Source organism: Chiloscyllium plagiosum, unplaced genomic scaffold, assembly GCF_037043375.1.
Source record: "Chiloscyllium plagiosum isolate Xiang-an unplaced genomic scaffold, Cpla_swu_hap1 HiC_scaffold_4, whole genome shotgun sequence".
Lineage (NCBI taxonomy): Eukaryota > Metazoa > Chordata > Chondrichthyes > Orectolobiformes > Hemiscylliidae > Chiloscyllium > Chiloscyllium plagiosum.
The window spans coordinates 25,135,372-25,154,838 of record NW_028270142.1 but is presented as its reverse complement, the minus strand read 5'-3'; the positions used below and the strand labels follow the sequence as shown (position 1 = coordinate 25,154,838).

General features: G+C 38.0%; 1 protein-coding gene across 3 annotated transcripts in view; it reads left to right on the top strand.

The window, feature by feature from the left end:
• csmd3b (CUB and Sushi multiple domains 3b) overlaps positions 1-19,467 on the top strand; it is a 1,935,846-nt gene that overhangs the window by 917,623 nt on the left and 998,756 nt on the right. For all 3 annotated transcript variants that reach the window (XM_087986040.1, XM_087986041.1, XM_087986039.1), the window contains exon 5: positions 6,368-6,575. In XM_087986040.1, the coding sequence (XP_087842166.1) occupies positions 6,368-6,575 (208 nt within the window). The remainder of the gene's footprint in view (positions 1-6,367; positions 6,576-19,467) is intronic.

Sequence of the window (19,467 nt, the reverse complement as noted above, 5' to 3'; positions counted from 1 at the left end):
AACTGCACATAATCGTGCATGCAATTTTTAAAATGAAAATGGGAATGTTGGAAGAAATGCATTTTTAACGACATTCTACACACTAATATGTCATAGTTCTGTGACATTTATTGCAGGTGATTTCACTTTGAAAAAAGCGAGGCATGAATCACTATGAGTGGAATTGTATAGGAGTCTGAACAATGTGGGCTGTGGTGACACATGTGGTAGAATTAGGCAACCAATCCATTGATGCCTGGATTGACAATTAGAGTAACTCAAACCATCTTTTACGATTTTCACAAGCAGTGTGGCAAGAATTTTGCTAGACTCAGTAAGATGCCAGTTGACACGGTTTAATGATTGTTTAAATTTAAAGATGGCATAGGTGCAAGGGATTCCCAGTGAATTCTGGGGTATCCTCTGTGTAGTAAGTTGTTCTGATAATGGCATGTGGTAAGATGTGGAGAAAATCACATTGCAAGAGATGCGTTGTGCTATGAGAGGTCATTAATGAGACAAGCTTGGTAAGAGATAGCAAGAACACTTGCTGAGTTAAATCGCTCCAAAATTGTCGAGGGAACTTGGACTTATACAAAACTGTAAGATTCAGCTCTATGTTATTTTATATCTGCAGTGATAAGTGAAACTTCGTGAATGTGTCAGTAAAAATAAATACTTTCAAGTAGATTCCCTATGAAAATTCATCTCAGAAAAAAATTTAAAGTTATATTTGAATATTATTTGAAATCATTTGGGGAAACAAGCACTCATTACTGAAATAGGTTAAAGAAGAAGATTATTCAATTTTTTATCACAACAATTATCTAATATGGCTTGTTTCTACATGCTGTGAAATTCTTTTCAAGGCATAATTTCAAACTGCAGCTAAGGATTATAGCCAGAGATGTAGTTAATTATCATAAATTAACATAATTTCAATAGCATTGGGAAGAAAGAGGCTATTGTACGACAGAAGGTTCATGCTCAAGTCCCACCTGCCCCAAAGGTGTGTCATATCATGTCTGAACAGGTAGATCACAAATAATTAACAAAAGGGAGGATGTCAGCTTAAACACTCTTGATAACCAAAATCCTGAAGCAAAATTGCCATGTAAGCTAGTAGGATGCCTGGCAGGGGAGATGGAAGTGGTCAGGAGAGGAGAAATTTATAAATCTAAAGAAAAAAGTTCAGGGCAATGGAAGAATGTCACAATTTTGTTAAATACAAAACAGTGCCTTACAGGGAGGGAAGAGTTTGCTGATAATAAGATCTTAAGAACTAAGAACAGGCACAAACGTTTCAGCTCATTGGGTCTTATCAGCTGTTCTGTAAAATAATCATTAATCTGAATGTTTCCTGACCACCTCTTATTTGCATGCTGCTAAAATCCTTGACAACCATATCAATCAAAATTTGTCAAACTCAGCAATAAAAAATAATCAATGTGTAAGCTTTGACTGCTTGCTTTCAGACACAAATCCAAACAGTGATCACATTCGAAGAAGAGAAGAAATTCTACTGCATCTCCACTGTAAATCAGAAACTATTTCTTTTTAAGCTATGTTTCATAGTCCCACATTACCCCATGAGGAATTGGGCAAGTGGCACCATAGGGGTGGAATAAGAGATTCATGAGGTAAGACAGGCAAGCCTGTCATTCTCTGGCAAACGAGCACCTGTGGCTTTGTCTACCTAACAGTTGTTCTCTCTTTCCAGGCTCCATCTCCCATCCCTACTTTCAAAATATGCCACAGTTTCCTAGATATTATCAGTTCTGAAGAAGGTCACTGGATTTATTATTAATTCCGCTTTCTCTCTGTAAGTGCTACCAGACCTGCTGAGTTTTTTTCCAGCAATTTCTGTTTTTGTTTGGGAAGGAGGGCTGTTGGAAGCATTGAAATCTAGCCATAAGTCACCAGTGGTTTGGTGCCCAGGTATTACACCAGAATATCTCATAGTATCAAGACTGTGCATCGTGGCATGATACACCTAATGAGTAAGAAGTACAAATCTCGACCTGGTGCTTGTCTTTCTATGCATTGATTTTAATTCTGTGATCTCTATTGGGAAACTTTCCTGCTAGTGGGTACAGTTTATTCTGAGCTATACTATCAAAGCCCCTCGTAATTATAAACACCACTCTGCTTGAAGAGCAATAATTCCAGTGTCTCTAGGATCTTCACTCATAGAGATCCCCTATCCCTGGCACATTTGAATCTTATTTCTGCACTCTCTCCAAAGCCTTAACATTCTTTGGTCAAATGTGGCACTGTAAGTGAGGTGGACTCATCTTTCATCAGGTGGTATTTATAATTTGTTTCCAATTCTGAAACTTTTTAAAAACTTATTCATAGTTATAATTTGAAGGACATTCTTGGTGAAAATGCTTTTAATTTTATCAACTTTTATTTCAAAATTGATAACATATTATTTAAAAATTAAGAACAAAATTGTTTTCAGACTCTGAATGACTTGGACACTGATTATAATGTTGGGAGAATGCAGTGAGAATGGGAAAAAAATGATATTCTCGACAACAGGAAAGAGAGGTTAAGTTTTCTACTCAAGGTTTCAGTAGTGAGATGAGAATCTCAGTAGTAAGCAGTGAAGATTATATTGCATGCATTAACTTATCATTATTATCAAATCTCTCCTCCTTTATGTGGAGGCTGCTATTTTTCTTGGTGAGAAACTAGACAGTGCGAATTCCTGACTTGAAAGTCAGAACAGTAACCTGGTGGCTTCAACAGGCATCTTTTCCAGGCATTCATGCTGGCGTGCCCTCCTCAGGCATGATCCATGGGCAATGACCATCTTGACCTTCATCCATGGAGGTTGGTCTGCAAAGTCTCACTACAGCGTCATAGGTATATTTCAGACTAACTTTACTGCACTTTTTTCACTGACATTGCAGTGCTAGGCTACTTTGAGCACAGGGTTAGACTGGCACCTCATGCGTCAGAACAAGGTGCATCTTAAAACTCTTAGCTTGCTTTCTTAATGCTCACTCACTTTGTGCTTACTTGGATGCCCAAAGCATCTCTGCCTCGCCTTTCTTTTAACACGTTGCTGCTTCATTCAGAACTTTCAGACTCCTAGTAGTCTTGCTTTGCCTTGCCGTTTAGTGCAGACGGAAAGCCAGGCAACTTATGATTGTGAAGAATAGATGGGGTAATCACATTGCTAAGTGGCACCTTGCTATGTCAATGTCTACAGAATGTGCCAGCAGATCATAGGGCAAATACACTGATTGTTCTTCAACCAAATGGTTCTGTCTGGAAATCTAAGTGAAGTAGTCGTGAGTTCATTGAAGAGGAACTATTGTCAGTCAAGGAGCTGGTCTGTTGTTGACTTTGAAAAAAAGATGAAGTGCGGTGTCCCAAATGAGTGATGAGGAAGCACAGAGGCCATGGTAGATTAGTAATTCAGGTCGATGGGATTGGTGAGAGCCATAGTCAAATGGTGCTACATGAAAGATTGAGAGTGGTGCCATCAGCCATGGTGGGTGGTGAATGCAATGGCAGAGTTAGAGTGAATATGAGTAAGAAGAAAGAAGATGATGGTATTGACCTAGACAAGTGCATATGGCATTAACCTCCTTGTGGTTTTGCTACCCTTTCCTCCAGACATGAATACCGCATGACCCAGCTGGTAACTGCAGCCAGGACTCGAAGTGTTCGAAACAGTGTGCAGCTGGGAATTAAATATATCACCAGTCACATGAACATCAGAAGGTTCCACCACTGCTAAACACATCCACCATGCTGAGTGCAAGACTGCATGAGAGTGGTTTGCTCGGACTCAGGGAGGGAACACTCCCCCTTCCGCATCACATATCTTATGATTGATCCTCAGCTAAAATTTAGGAAAACTCAGTCCTTTGACTTTCCCTGAATCATTTGTTAGGTTCACATGTGTTATAATGATGCTTACCAAATAAATTATGAAGTGCTTATGCAAAAGTCAAGCTGTTTAGAAACAGGTAGAAAATATGGGTCATAATCATTAATTGAAAAGTTGACCTTGTTTAATTCCTCACTTTTCGTCAAGCCAAGCCAAGCCAAACTTGATCAAAATTAAGTACTACAGCTGACAAATGCAATAGAGTGGAACAAATAAGCTTTTTAGCAATTGGCCTTTTTTTGCACAAAAGCATTTTCTTTGGAGATAAATTCACTATCAATTGGACCAAGATTTCAGATTTACTTCTGAGATCTTGTATCGCAGTGATTATCTACAGTCTCTACTGAACTCGATACGCAATTAATGCAAATAGAAAATTCTATTATAGGCTTCATTCTGTTGTGATTTATGATAAAAATGACACTGAATGTTAGGAACTGAGGCACTGACCATGAAGAACAGATATATTTTATATTCTGATGATATGCTCCTTTCAATGTTTTAACAATAAAGATTTATTATTGGTTCCACTTGAGAATTAAAGTTTTATTTATAGCTCATTATTATCTGGTTCTATCAATGATTTGTCACTAATAGAAGATCATCTTTCAAAATGAAGGTCAGATTTTTGTTCCAAAGAAGAGCAAAATCTGCACAAAATGAGCAATAGGATTAGTGTATTGGTTTTATGTCGCTAAGAAGAGCTAATGATCCTTTACTCTTGTATGATGCAGTAGTTTGATTGAAACATGTTTTGATTCTTTCAATGATAATGTTTCTTTTCTGTGAGTTGATGTGTATTATATAAATAAGTTAAGTTTGAATTACAGTTCAATGTTAATTAAATGCATTTCTGAATATCATTCATTCTAAAGGACTAAACTATAAAACGCTATTTTGTGGCTAATTACTGTAGAGTTGTAGACTTATGTAACATTTTAAGGCCATTTAATGCATTACACCAGTGCCAACACTTTGAATGATCTTTTCAACCAGCCCCAATGTCCAGTCTTCCCTCAATGCCCTTTAAATCTTTAATTTATCCAATTTCTTTTTGAAAGTTGTTAATCAGCTGACAAGGTTCTAAATTATGATATTTTAAGAATGAACCAGGATGTGCTCTGGAGATAATATAATGCAGCAAATGCTCATTCAGGCAGTTATGTGGTGGTAGTTTTCTCCCTAGTAAGGAGAGTTGCTTAGGAAATGGAGAGAGCAGACTTTAGTTTGTATTTCACTATGAAATGTATGTAAACAGCTTGACAGTTTGACTTTTGCTTTGGTAAATGGATGACAACCAATGTTACATCTGTTTCCACTACTCTTTCAGAAAATATAGACAAGAGCATTATAATTTGCTGCATAACTATTGGTTTTCCTTGTGCCATCGCTGATTCATCTGCAACTTGCTTTAAATCTGTGTCTTCTCATTACTGACCCTTCCGCTACTGGAAACAACTTCTCTATAATTACTCGCTCAAAATCATTCATGACTTTGAACAAAGTAAGACCAGGAACTGGGGATGCTGGAGATCTGGAACAAAAACAGATTTTGTTGGCAAAACTCAGCAGGTTTGGCAGCATCTGTGGGAAGAAAGCAGAGTTAATGGTTTGAGTTCTAATTAAGTGTCACTGGACTCATAATGTTAACTTTGCTTTCTTCCCACAAATGCTGCCAGACCTGCTGAGATTCACTAGCAATTTGTTTCTGTTTCAAGAACAGTTGTATAAAATCTCTACTTAAAGGTCTTTGCTTTATGAAGGACAACTAATTCACTTTGCTCTCACCATACGAAGTCTCTCATTCCATTCTAGTAAATGCCTTCTTCACCCACACTAACGTGTTAATCCTTCTTGAAGTCTGGTATCTGACAGTGAACATAATTCGTGGTCATCGTTGCTGAGGGCTTAACCAATTTGTTTTACAAATATTCAGCATTTTGTCCTTAGTTTTGTTCTTAGGCATAAAATATGAAAATATGTGCTCATTTTAATCACCTTCTCAACATGCCCTACCACCTTCAAAGATTGGTGAATACTCTAGAACCCTCTGTTCTTACACCTGCTTAAAAACTGGACCATTTAGTTTTGTTTCTCTCTTGTCATTCTCCCTACCAATATTCATTTGCCCATTTTTTTCCTGCAATCAATTTCATTTACCAAGTGTCATTTAATTTTACCAGTCCATCCACATTCTCCTGAAATCTTTTGCTCTTCTCCATATTAAAGATCACATTGTTGAGATTCATGTCACGGCAAATTTTGAAATTATACACAAGTCTTCCTCCTTGAAGACATTTCCAGCTTCTGATTGACTATACTGCATTTCCTTTTCGTTTAAACTTTACAGATTGTTTACACTCTTGCAAGTTGAATTAAGATTTGTTATTGTGTTAAAGGCACTACATAAATGCATGTTGTTGTTGCTGCTGTTGTGTTGTAGAAATGTATGCTAACAAAATATTTTCATTTTCTAACCAGTTGAAGATGGCTGTGGTGGAACCCTGCAAGGATCTAGTGGCATTATTTCCTCGCCAAACTTTCCTGGTGAATATTATAACAATGCAGACTGCACCTGGACTATTGCAGCTGAGCTTGGCGACACCATCTCACTCATTTTTACAGATTTTCAGCTTGAAGAAAAATATGATTACTTAGAAATTGAAGGATCAGAGCCACCGTCAATATGGTAAGTAAATAATATTTCTGTTTCCTTGCAAAAAGTTTTTAAATTACTAGTCTTCTGGCAATTATTTACTTATGTTTGAGTTAAATATATCTTGAAAGGAAGAATTAAATAGTTTGTCTTTCCTGGAGATACTGAGTGTAATGTTCTCTGAAATGGATCATGTTATTCTCTGGCGCTAGAACAAGAATTTAACTGTTTTACCAGATTATACCAATTTGACGGACTTCAAACTGATGATCAATCAGCAACAGTATAATTACTTACCTTGATTGCAATAGTAAACTGTTATCCATGCTTTGGACACTTTGAATGGTTTATGTATTTAAGGAAAACCTCTACCCAAGCACTCTTGTCAGTGGGAGTCACATGGTTTGTGATTCCAGTTGGTTTTATTCACAAAATATCCCTTATTAAAAGCATTATGTGAACACTTCACAAATTCCTACAATATTCTCTCTTTATCTAACACTATCCATCTGAGAAAGGATACTACCCCCAGCAATCCATATGTTTGAGCTGGGCTGTTGGAATCTCCTTTGTCTCCAATGTAGGGCTGGCTCTCTTCCACAAACGTGGATCTCTCAGATCAGGGCAGATCTTCCCTTGGATCTTCTTGCATTACTACATGGTCTTCTGTCACGAGTTTTCGCTGAGCTGGTGGCTTTTAGGTGTGTGCACCTTCACTGTTGCCATGCCAAGGAGGTATACAGTGCATATCCTTCAGGACTGGCTGGAAGTCAAGGTGCCAGAAAGTCTGATCAGTACTTTTATAATACACTACCCTTGGGCTGGTTGTAACTGATTCCCCTTGAACCTTTTTGACCTTGGTTTCTATTGTTAGTTGTCACTGAAAGCTGTTGGCTGCTCTTTAATTTAGTTTGGCCAATTTTTTTGTCTAGCCTGATTCCTCTAGCTGTGAGTCAATTTAGAATGTCTAATATTGGACTCATAATCACTTGACCCCAAAACTCAGTTGTGGTCATTTGAATATAGTCTCAAATGACTTATCATGTTTTTTTTTTGATACCTAATTAACTGCTGTATATAAACACATAACTGTGAAGCAGGGATTTGAAGTGTCTGTACCTTTTGTTATTTCTGTTCAGGTCATTCCAAATGCCATCTTACTGAGTGTATTTGTGTAAGTGTAAGGAGTGATCTTTAGATTTATTCTGGGCAGGCAGAATGTGATATCTGTTGGTAAGTAATAGTGATTTCAAGTCAACATTGTCATTTTGGACACCATCACTCTTGATAACTCCCTCTGTTAAACTTTCATAAGTGAACATTGCATTCAACAGTGGAAAGCAATCCTCACTATCACAATTTAAAGTGATCATCAACAGCCTTTCAATTAAATAAGTTGGTGGGGAGTTAGAATCTGGAATGTTCTGCTCAAGAGTATGGTGGAAGTAGATTTAATCATAGTCTTCCAAAGAGAGTTGGATAACTACCTGAAGCAAAATATTTAACAGGCCAACATGGAATAGGCACCTGAGTGGGACAAGGTGATTACTTTTACCAGAGAATTGAAATAGATGAAGCAGGTCAAATGGCCGCCTCCTCTGCTGTACTCAATTTATAATTCTTTTGTTGCTGATTAATCTCACTGCCCTGTTCTGTTTTTTTTTTCTGTGTTGGAAGTAGTGAGTACCTTGAGGACTGCACTTAACGATAGATTTTATTCTTGTCCAGAAGTGTGAATTGAACCGACAATGAATGGTTCAGATGTAAGTGTGCCACCAACTGAGCTATGACTGACAGCATTGACAAGAGGAATGATGGTGCAAGGAATCTGCTTATTGACTAAATGGAGGTGTCTTTCAAAGCAATTAACGAACATGGTGAAAAGGAGACAGCATTGTAAGCAATGAATAGAAAGCACTCAGTTAAAAGAAGTAGATGTAAATCACAGTTTTAACTAGAAGTAGTGTATATTTCTGTCATTAGTGAAAAGGCATGAATAAAAGGCAGTTTTGCATCTCCGACACTTTCACGAGAAGGTGCCCTGAGAAAGTAAAATGGTTTGTGGAATTTGAAGGGTGAACTAAGATGTCACAGAGGGGCTGGTCCCTGTGCAATACTCGATGATGGAGGATGATCTCTTCAAATTAGAGGAAGATTGGATGAAAGGTAAGGACAAAGGGAACCAAACTATGCATCTGCCAGGAAGGGGAAAAATTGAGAGGAAAATTAGGAAATAAGAAACATTTGGAGGTTGTGATGAAAACAAGACATATTTGAAGCCTGGTAAGGAAAGTGTCTTTAGCAGAACAACTATGATATAATCAGATAAATTATGAGAATGTAATACAGCCCTTCTGTAACTAGGGTTAGAGAAGTTACTCAAGTGGAGTCAGTGAGTCAGTGGAACCAGTGGACTTGGTTAATGGCCTGTCCCTGAAATGGAAATAGGGAAGTTGAGGCTGTGAAATGTGGGAGCAAAGTTGGTGATTATTTTCAATCATTTTGAGTGCAGGAGATGGTACTGAAAGAGGCATCAAAGTAACACTAACAGAGGTGAGGGAGGACATTTGGGTAGAGCAAAGAATATTCCATATATCACTTGAAAAGTTAAGTATTAACTTGGTTATGTAAGTTGCAGTGTGTATGATTGAACTTAGTTCAGTCCTTCAGCAGCTAATGGATTGTATTGTCCAGAATTTAATGATACACTTTGTAATCTTCTAATTATGAATTTGTTTGCCTTAGGAGGACAAAAAGAAATTTCACAGAATCCGATTTCAGTTGAATCCAGTGATTCAGATGAAATAGCTCTATGACAGTAGAGCTCATTTAGATGAAGCAAGCATGATGCAGTATAAATTTATTATGTATAGTCTTCAGTTGCAGTCAGTCTTTTCTGTGGCTTTTTGACTGGCTAGCTTACTGAAAATAATGTCAGTTTTGAAACCAACAGATTGAATAGTGCCGTAACATCTCCACTAAAGCCCCTGTAACCAATAGGATTTTAAAAAAAAAATAGCATGTTCAAGTTCATGCTTCCTGACTGTGGTTTTAAAAGGCTGCAGGATAACATTGCTTCTGGATTAAGTAAATAAGGGGACCTATGTATCATGGTCAAGGAAAGATTTTTGTAAAGTGAACAGATGACCCTGTGAAATGCTTTGTGAGAGTGACAATAATATAACAATGTAATACTGTTACAACACGGGGTAAACTCCTCTGCTAATTTAAAACCAACTCACCTGATGAAGGGCTTTTGCCCGAAACGTCGATTTTGCCTGTCCTCGGATGCTGCCTGAATTGCTGTGCTCTTCCAGCACCACTGATCCAGAATCACAAAAAAGCTTACCTTGTGCCATAATCTGTTAAATTTCAAGAGGCAAAGAACCATCCCAGAGGTCACTATTTAAAATAAACATTAACAATTTTATTCTTTAAGTCCAACAGGGAATATTAAAATCAGCAACTATTTACAACTCCTTTCTCTTAAACCTATCTTTTACCTCCCAACTTTATAATACGGGCCCGATTAAAAACCCCGATTAAGATTTACAAAAAAATCAAAGTTCAAGATCAGTCAGCTGTCAAATCTTCTCTTTGTATCTTCCTTTGTAGATTTTCCTTTGTCAGCTTTTCTTCAGTATTCTGCTTCACAGATCTTTCATATGAACAGGTACCTTTCAGAGAGCTATTCAGCTAGCAGTCTATACAAGTTGGTCTTCTTGGCAGTTCTCCCCCTAACTGTTCATAATGTCTGATTTTATACCCAAAACATCAGATCACCTCATTGGTTTGATGTCATCAAAACATTAAATTCAAATTTGATTGGATTTTGGTGTCTGGGGCACCATGTAAACTGATTGGCAGAATTTGAATTTGTTTTTGTTCCATGGCAATGAAACTGCACTATTTGTTTCACAGTCAAATATTACATTTTAAATTCTTCAGCAATCTCTGTGCCTGCAGTCAGTCCTTGCCAACTTTTCAACTCTCTTAAAGGTGCAGCATACCTCTACACCTTCATAACAATCGGCTAACCTTTGCTATATATATCACAAGTATGAATGTTTAGTTTATAAACAGATTTAGTCTGTGTAGGTTTGTTGGGTGAAGAGATTGTGGATTGTGGATGGGTGAAAGAGTAAAGGGGCCAAGTGGTTTCGGACAGGATTGCAGATAGGTAAGAGAACAGATGGGAAAACAGGATAATCAGGTAGAGTCATAGGCAAATGGGTATTAGAGATGGAATCCAGGAGTTGAGGATGTTGAAGGTTGTGTTGCAGTGTCAGAGGCTCAGGGCTGTAATAAAAATAGAAATTGCTGGAGAAGCTAACCAGGTCTGGTAGCACCTGTGGAATGAGAAGAAAAGTTAATCTTTCAAATCTGATATGTATCTTTTTCATGATGTTTTAATTCTGCACTCTGTTATCATATGTTATATTTAATAGTTGTCTCTATATTAACTATTTAAAAAAAATTAAAAGGAAAGACAATTCATTATCATCTGATTAGGTCCAGCACAAATGCCTAACACCAAGTGGAACTCGGGTACTGATGATTTATGTATGTCAATTAAGATATAATTGGGTGGGCATCTGACTGAATATACATGAGGAAGTATCTTTTGGCGCAGTGGTAGTGTCTTAAACTCTTGGTCAGAAAGTCTGGGTTGAAGTCACATCTGCCCAAGAGGTGTGTCATAACATGCCTGAACAGGGTTTTATTTAAAAATAACCATGTATACAGAGAACAAATAATCAGTGGTGTTGGAACTTGTGGTATGTGAATAGAAATAAAACTCTGGCCAGAAACGTACTTGCCTGGACTCTTTCTAACCAGTAGTTAACTTCTAATGTTTAGTAATTTCTCCTTTCAGAAGGTCATTCACTTTGGAATCCTTCCTCTGGAACTGTGGAGGCTGGGTTTTTGAAAATCTTCAAGGCTGATTTAGACAGATTTTTGATCTACAGAAAATCAGAGGTTATGGGAGAGGAGGGAGGCAGAAAAATGGACAAAAGGAGATGGTGGAATAGAATAGATAGACCAAATGGCCTAATCCTTCAGCTATTGTTCAAATAATATCAAGTATGTGATGTAACAGCTTCTTATATTTCTTCTAATAAATGAGTAATGTCTGCAATATATTTTTGTTATCTTGCACCAGCATGTTACATAATATTGAGGCAGATTGCTCCTTATTCTTGGAAATGGAATGACATTCCTTTGCAAGCTCTCCAATGCCTCTTGCAATCAGAACTGAATCGGTACAGTTTTTGGAGGCAGATAGTGGCTCTGGAAATATGGAATGTGACATAAAAGAAATGAAACACTTGAGCAACATGAAAGCAGAATTCTGTTCTTTCCTGTTGTCTTGACAATGTATTATTAAAATATTGAGGAGAGCTAGTTCAATGTCTCACTGTGATTGGAAGAGAAGCAAATAGGGTAAAGGAGGGAAATACTTTGAGTTCTGAGGGAAGAAGATGCTAAGAATGCTGTGGTGAGCTTAATGCAGAGAAATTAAAGGATTGGATACTCTGGAGGCAGGAAACATGTTTCCGCTGATGCGTGAGTCCCGAGCCAGAGGACACAGCTTAAAAATAAAGGGTAGGCCATTTAGGACAGAGATGAGGAGAAACTTCTTCACCCAGAGAGTGGTGGGTGTGTGGAATGCTCTGCCCCAAAGGGCAGTGGAGACCCAGTCTCTGGATTCGTTTAAGAAAGAGTTGGATAGAGCTCTCAAGGTTTGTGGAATCAAGGGTTATGGAAATAAGACAGGACCAGGATACTGATTGAGGATGATCAGCCATGATCATAATGAATGGTGGTGCAGGCTCGAAGGGCAGAATGGCCTACTCCTGCACCTATTGTCTATTATCTATTGTTTAAATGGAGACCCAGCAGCATTATTGCCGTATTTGTTGTCTGGCCCAGGTTGTTGAAGCACTTGTGATGGTGAACCCATGTCTTGGGAACAATGGTCTGTGAGTTCACTTTGTCAGCCTTTGCCAGGCCTGCTGTAAAGTCTGTCTCCTGCCACCTGAGGGACTACAACATCACTCTGCTTTATTGCTGCTGATTTGCAAGGATTTGGGAGTTTCAGAATATCTTATTGCTTGATTCTCAGAAAATTAGTTTCAGGACACTAAAAGGAGACCCACTGCATTAAATGATGTAGGTCTACTTTAACTATGCATGTGGCCATTAGAAACCATATGTTCCAAACAAGTCAGCTACTGGCAATTAAATTTATGCAAGGCTGGGTTATTAAAATAGCTCAGGCCTCGGACTGATGGTGAGCAGCTTGAATTCACCACTGATCACCTACCCTAAATCTGCCTGAAGGCAAAACCTTTCTTTATCACTCACTATCTCAAAGTTTCCTCCTTAGCCTTTCTTCTCTGATAATATTTTATTCATATTTATTTTACCCCATCTTTTGGCTTCTATTCACACTGCTTTATTAATCTTGCTCTCCTTCACCAGTCTCAACTCTGGCCCTTGTCTCAACTCCTGCCATGTCCATTTAAATCCTCCCCAATTGCTTTATTTTTCTTCTCTCCAAGGACTTGGATATGTTTGTTTCAGATAATGACTACTACTATGATTATAGCTTTGTCTTATTCCTGAATAACCCAATGCCCCAACAATGAATCTATCTGTCTCACGCAGTAGCCTTAGTCAAACATTGATCTTTCTAATTGGAAGTGGCCCACATTTTGTGCAGAAAGCAATCAAGGATTGCCACTCTTGAGTTCTTGTTCATCTATTTAGTTTCTAGCAGCAAAAAGCTCCCTCTGCTACAGCTAAAACTTAATTCTATGTGCATTAGCGATTTCAAAATGGATTATGATTTTTGGTTACTTCCTGTCCTTCACTTTAGCTTGGTAACTTGTTCTGCTTTGTGACAACCCACTTTGTTGCAAATGGGTCAAAGGTTGTCTGTTTACCTGTGAATCATTTTTTTTTTTAACTACTGCTATTACTCTAACACACAACTCAAATTCTCTTTTGATCCAGTACGCCACTATATTGCTCAAGGCCATCCTCATCCAAGTCATCTCACTTTCTCTTTTATACTTGACAGCGACAGAATTTCCTGCACCCAATTTCAGTTTCTTCTGCTATCCTGTTTGATGGTCAGTTTTCCACGCTATTCCCCTATTCTGAACCATCTGTGCAGTATATGATCCTCGAAATTCTCATTGACTGTAATGCTACAGTTAGAATAATTATGACATTTGATGCCATTTGTTCCACTTGTGAGGATTGAAAGCCCCTGGCAAAATTGCTTCTGTCAGCTAGCAATTAATGCTTTACTCATTTGATGCCCAGTTGTCTGTGATATATTTACTGGTGTGTGTCAATATTAAAAAAAAAGAAACATTTGCATGAAATTAAGGTACAACCAATCTTCAAAGCTGATTATGTTGACCTGAAGATAACATTGGAGTTACAGAAATATTGCCAAGAGATGTGATGGTACTAACAGTTTGTGTTCGAAATAAACAGATCATTTGAAGAATTAAGCAAAAAGGGAGCATTATTGAAACAAAACTTTCAAATATTCCAAAACAAAAAGAAATTGCAGTTTTATTTTCGCTCAATAGTAGGCTAATACACCTTAATACTTGTAAATATGTATTTGCATTACAGTTGCAGTGTCAGAATGAATTGTTTTTACTTTGCACCATTGCTACATTAGTAGTCTAATTATAGCCTTAATCTCCAGTCAGTGCCCAACTTAACATTGAAGTGTAAGAAGAATAAGAAGGAAAGAGTTTCATTTCTTGGAGCCTCATTATTACTAAATATTTTGTGCAATCACAAATGTATCCATACTTTATAACAGAGGAATTGACCAGTTGTAATACCTGTCAGATTGCATCATAGGTTTCCAATAAAATTAGAATGGTGTACTTTTTGATTATTGTCAGTTTTCTTTTTTGAGAATGCTGTCTGGAGGAAAGTCTTACCCATAGTGCCTCAAGCTCTACCATAAGTAGGACAAGGAGACAGGTCATGCATCCATCCCAGCTCGAAGGGTAATTGCCCACCCATGCTTTAGGCAACAATCTGATCCACATCCAACATTCATTCAACTCGGCCCTCAAGATGTCTAAGTTTCTGTGGCAACATACATTCTGATTTGCATTCTCGATGGAGCAATGAATAATGGTGGCAGAGGTTCCAATTTCTTTTCATTGTATGGGTGACCAAGAATCACTCACGCTCTTATCACCTGGCATTGTCATGGCAGGATTTACTAGTTAATAATTCAGTATTTTTGGCCATGTTATGTACCCACCTTCTTTGGACATCAGGTCCTAGAGTGATGCGAAAGACCTCCATAGTCAGTTGCCATTTATTAAAATACTGATATTTACATTGACTGCGAATGCAGAAGACAACAGAGCAAAGAAACATTGAATGTGCTTCTGTTTTTGAACATTGTACATTTTTGTTCATTTCATGTTTCACCTTTGCAAGCAATTTCCCACAAATACACATAATATTGGTTTGGGGAAGGTATATCTTACATGTCGAATCTTCAGGAAAATAATTGTGATATTCATATTTCTATTATATAATAGATATTAATTACTCACATTTAAGCTTTATTATATATTTTAGATTGAACAAGATCAGTAATTTTGACTGTTTTTATCAAATATAAATTATTCAGAAATATGTGGATATTTTCAGTTGTGAAGTCTTAATTCTGAAACAAAGTACGATCTTATTTGAAACTTATTATTTCTTTGTTTTCTCTATGAATATGTTTTCTTTTAAAATATTGAGTACATTCTCCTGTTGCTGGTACTTCAATTGTTTTATCTGTTTGGGAGATTTTGATGTCTTCAGAAATGCACTCTCATATATGCCAGCACTTTTCCCTCCTCTAATTAGCGTTTGTGTAATTGTATAATAATTTGATTTCCAGAGTTAGATTGCTTACTATCATATGTAGAAATCTGTTTTGTCACCAGTCATATAGATAGAAAGTGTTGATAATTATGCTTGATTGCTATAATTACAAAGTACAGATGAAATGTTAAAGGACATGAATACTAATGCTGTGTTAGGCATGTACGACGGCGCATATATTGTTCCACAACACCTTCCTATCTCTCCAGAATTATTAAAATTGAGAGAGGCATAACATTTCATCTGAATGACAATAATCTACTTACATGAAACCTGAAACTATACCCAAAAGCAAACTCTGGTGAAAAGGTTATCATATTTTATCAAGTTAAACATCACACAACACCAGGTTATAGTCCAACAGGTTCAGTTGGAAGCACACTAGCTTTCGGAGCGACGCTCCTTCATCAGGTAAAGGAGCGTCGCTCCGAAAGCTAGTGTGCTTCCAATTAAACCTGTTGGACTATAACCTGGTGTTGTATGATTTTTAACTTTGTACACCCCAGTCCAACACCGGCATCTCCAAATCATATTTTATCAACATAGTGTATTGAAATTCTATGTAGCTATTCGCTTACTCGAACTATCTCAACACTATCCATAACTGAGGATGGACCTGACTGACTACAATCCCATTTCATCGGTCTAAGCATTCAGACAGTGACTTTCTGACAGGGCCAGTTAGTTGAAGCATCTGTGATATGTTTGCTGTGTAATCTACTGGCAGATGCTGGAGGTGTGACATTGACAGAGCATGGTGCTGGACATCAGAGTGTCCATCCCCTTGACTGTTCGCTGCTAGAAAACATACAAGCTGCCTGGCTTTCCACCCACACTGAAGGAAAAGCAAAGCAAAGATACTGTGAGCATCAAAGTAAGTGCAAAGTAAGTAAGCACTAAGACAACAAACGATGAGCCACGTGATACAAACTGTTCTTATGCCTGAAGTGGCTACTTGTTCATGTGTTCAAAGTCACCCAGCAGCAATGGTACTATCTCAGATATCAGCGAGTGCCATAGTGTGGTATTAAAGTGCTGAACTGTTCAATAAGTTAGTGTGGAATGAGTCATGATGATGTGTTGTAATCATTACAAATCTCTAAGGATCGAGTGTGCAGGTAGTCACTGCCCATGGAATGTTGGAAAAGCTGACATAATTATTTCTTTTACTATAAATTTTGTGTCCGATGATCCTGCTCCATGAGCTACCTGATGAAGGACAATGCTCCGAAAGCTTGTACTTTCAAGTACACCTGTTGGACTATAACCTGGTGTTATGTGTTTTTGTTTACTAAGATTATATGCCCAGAGAAGATGCTACAAACTACAGTCACTATGTAACACATCTGACTTGCAAGCTGGGAATCAACACCATCTAGTTTCTCCCCAGTACCCAGGAAAATAGCAGTTATATATAAATGAGATAAGATTACACAATAATAAGATGTTAAATCATGCAATTTGGTCCCTCACTACTAGTGAGAGTTTCAACAAGCTATTGATAGCTTAAGTAGAAAATTAAACTTTTCAGTTTTGAGAATCTCACATTTTCATTAATTTCATAATTGTCTAACTGTTTTGCCAGTGGCCCATGTCAGTCAGATGCTAGTAAAGTTCAATCCAATCTTTATGTGGTGGATGAATGTGACCTCCAGGAAACTGATGTTGGGGAAAATTAGTGATGATCACATCCTGTATGTCAAGTGCTGTGGGTTTTTTTAGATTTTTGTCTCGTTGGAGGTGATTATTATTTGGCACTTGAATGTTACATGCCACTTAACATCTCAAGACTACAAGTTTTGTCCAAGCTTCTCTGCATTCAGACACATATTATTTAATTGTCTAAGGATTTGTAAATAAAACTAAGTATTTGCAATTACCAGGGAATATTTTCACCTGATCTAAGTGGAATATGAGATCTGAAAACACAGATGGACCAAAGATCACAAAGTAAAGATTGTTTTAGTCCAGGTCATTTCAAACAGTAAGATAAACATGGAATGAATCCTGTGGGTGACACTGGGCTGAGGAATCCTTTGTCTATCTGATGTTCCATCCTAGGCAAAAGTGAGGACTGCAGATGCTGGAAACCAGAGTTTAGATCAGAGTGGTGCTGGAAAAGCACAGCAGGTCAGGCAGCATCAGAGGAGCAGGAAAAATCGACTATTCGGGCAAAAGCTTCAGTTTCCTGATGAAGGGCTTTTTCCCGAGACTTCGATTTTCCTGCTCCTCGGATGCTGCCTGACCTGCTGTGCTTTTCCAGCACCACTCTGATCTTCCATCTTAAGATGTTCCATCTTATCATTCCACCTTCCACCAAAACTGTTTTTTTTTTCAATTGGAAGTCCATTTGATTGCTCCAGCTCCCACTCACTATTGCCTGTGCTGCTGGATGTCCTGTTTCATAATGAACACAAGAAGGGCCATTGATGTAGCAACTGAAAATGGATGGAAGTAGAGTACTGTCCTGATGTGTTCTGGAGTTGAGGTTATCGACCTCTGAAACCATAATTGTTTTCTCTTATGCTTGGCTTGACTGCAGCAAATATTTCTCCTGTCCTCACTGTCTCACTCTTTGAACATTCTGGATGTTCTCCTTGACCAGAAACTAACCTTGAATGCTGGTCAAGGGTTACGGATTCTGCAGCAAATAACTCACCTACTGACTCCACATATGTTCACCATCCATCTACAAGGCACAAGCCAGGGGTATAATGGAGTATTCCCCATGTGTCCAGATTAGTGTAGTTCTAACAGCAGTAAAGCAGCTTGGCACCATCCGAAACACAGTAGCCCACTTGACTAATGCCACATTCACAAACATTCACTCCTTTCAGCTCGGAAGCATAGGTAGCAGTGTTGTGTACCATCTACAAGATACACAACAGAAATTCACCAAGCTTCCATTGTAGACCATACAAACCCAAAACCACTGCCATCTGGAAGGACAAGGTCAATAGATACATAGGGATATCAATGCCTGAAACTTTCTCTCCAAACTGCTTACCATCCTGACTGAGAGAAATATCGCTGTTCCTTCACTGTCTCTCGGTCGATATCCCGAAACACCTTCCCTTACAATGTTGTGGACTTGCCTACAGCAAGTTGACTCCAAAGGTTCACAGAAACAGATCACTGCCACCTCTCAAGGGCAATTAAAAATGGGTCACAAATGCCTATCCAGGTAGCAAAGCCTAATCCCATAAATCAAAAATAAACAACAGATTCTCACTGATTTTAATTTTGCCTGGGCTCCTTAATGCCGTACTGAGCCTAATGTTGCTCTGATGTACTCAGATCTGAATTGTGGAATTCATTTCTTTTGTCCATGTTCCTGCCAAGGCTATAATGAGGTTTGGAAACTGGTTGTCCTTGTCAAAGCCAAATAGAATAAGTGAGTTAGGTGTTGCTTGCTCTGTTAAAGTCTTCATCTCTCAATTTCCTGATGAATAAGTGGTGACTGGTGGGAAGTAATTAATCAGATTGGAGTTGTCCTTCATTTCATGTAAAAAACACAAGTAGGCAATTATGCACTTTGTCAGGTAAATGCTAGTGTTGTACTGTATCTGAACAAGTTGGCTGGAGATCTCTAACTGCCTCACTTTAGTTGATTGGTGGATGCACATGAGATTTATATCTCCCATGTTATATTTTCTCCACTGTCCCCTTTATGGATCTTCTTCAATTTCACTTGAAGTCTGGATTGGAAAAGACAGGAAAATTGTGTGCAGAGAGTGAACTGGGAGACTGGTAGCATCTGTTTTTGTTTCGATGATACATCTTGCATTCAGCCACCAAGTTAGTTACAGCGCATTGCTGCTATTGAAATATTTATTTTTGTTACATCCACAGTAATTGCTTTGGTGCTTAGAAGCTCTCCAATTCCATTTTAATGCAATGTTAATGCATTCATATAAACCATTCAAACACATGTACAACATGTTTTAACTAGTTCAATGCTAGTGATTCCAGTGCCCTGCAATTGATTGGGTCGGGG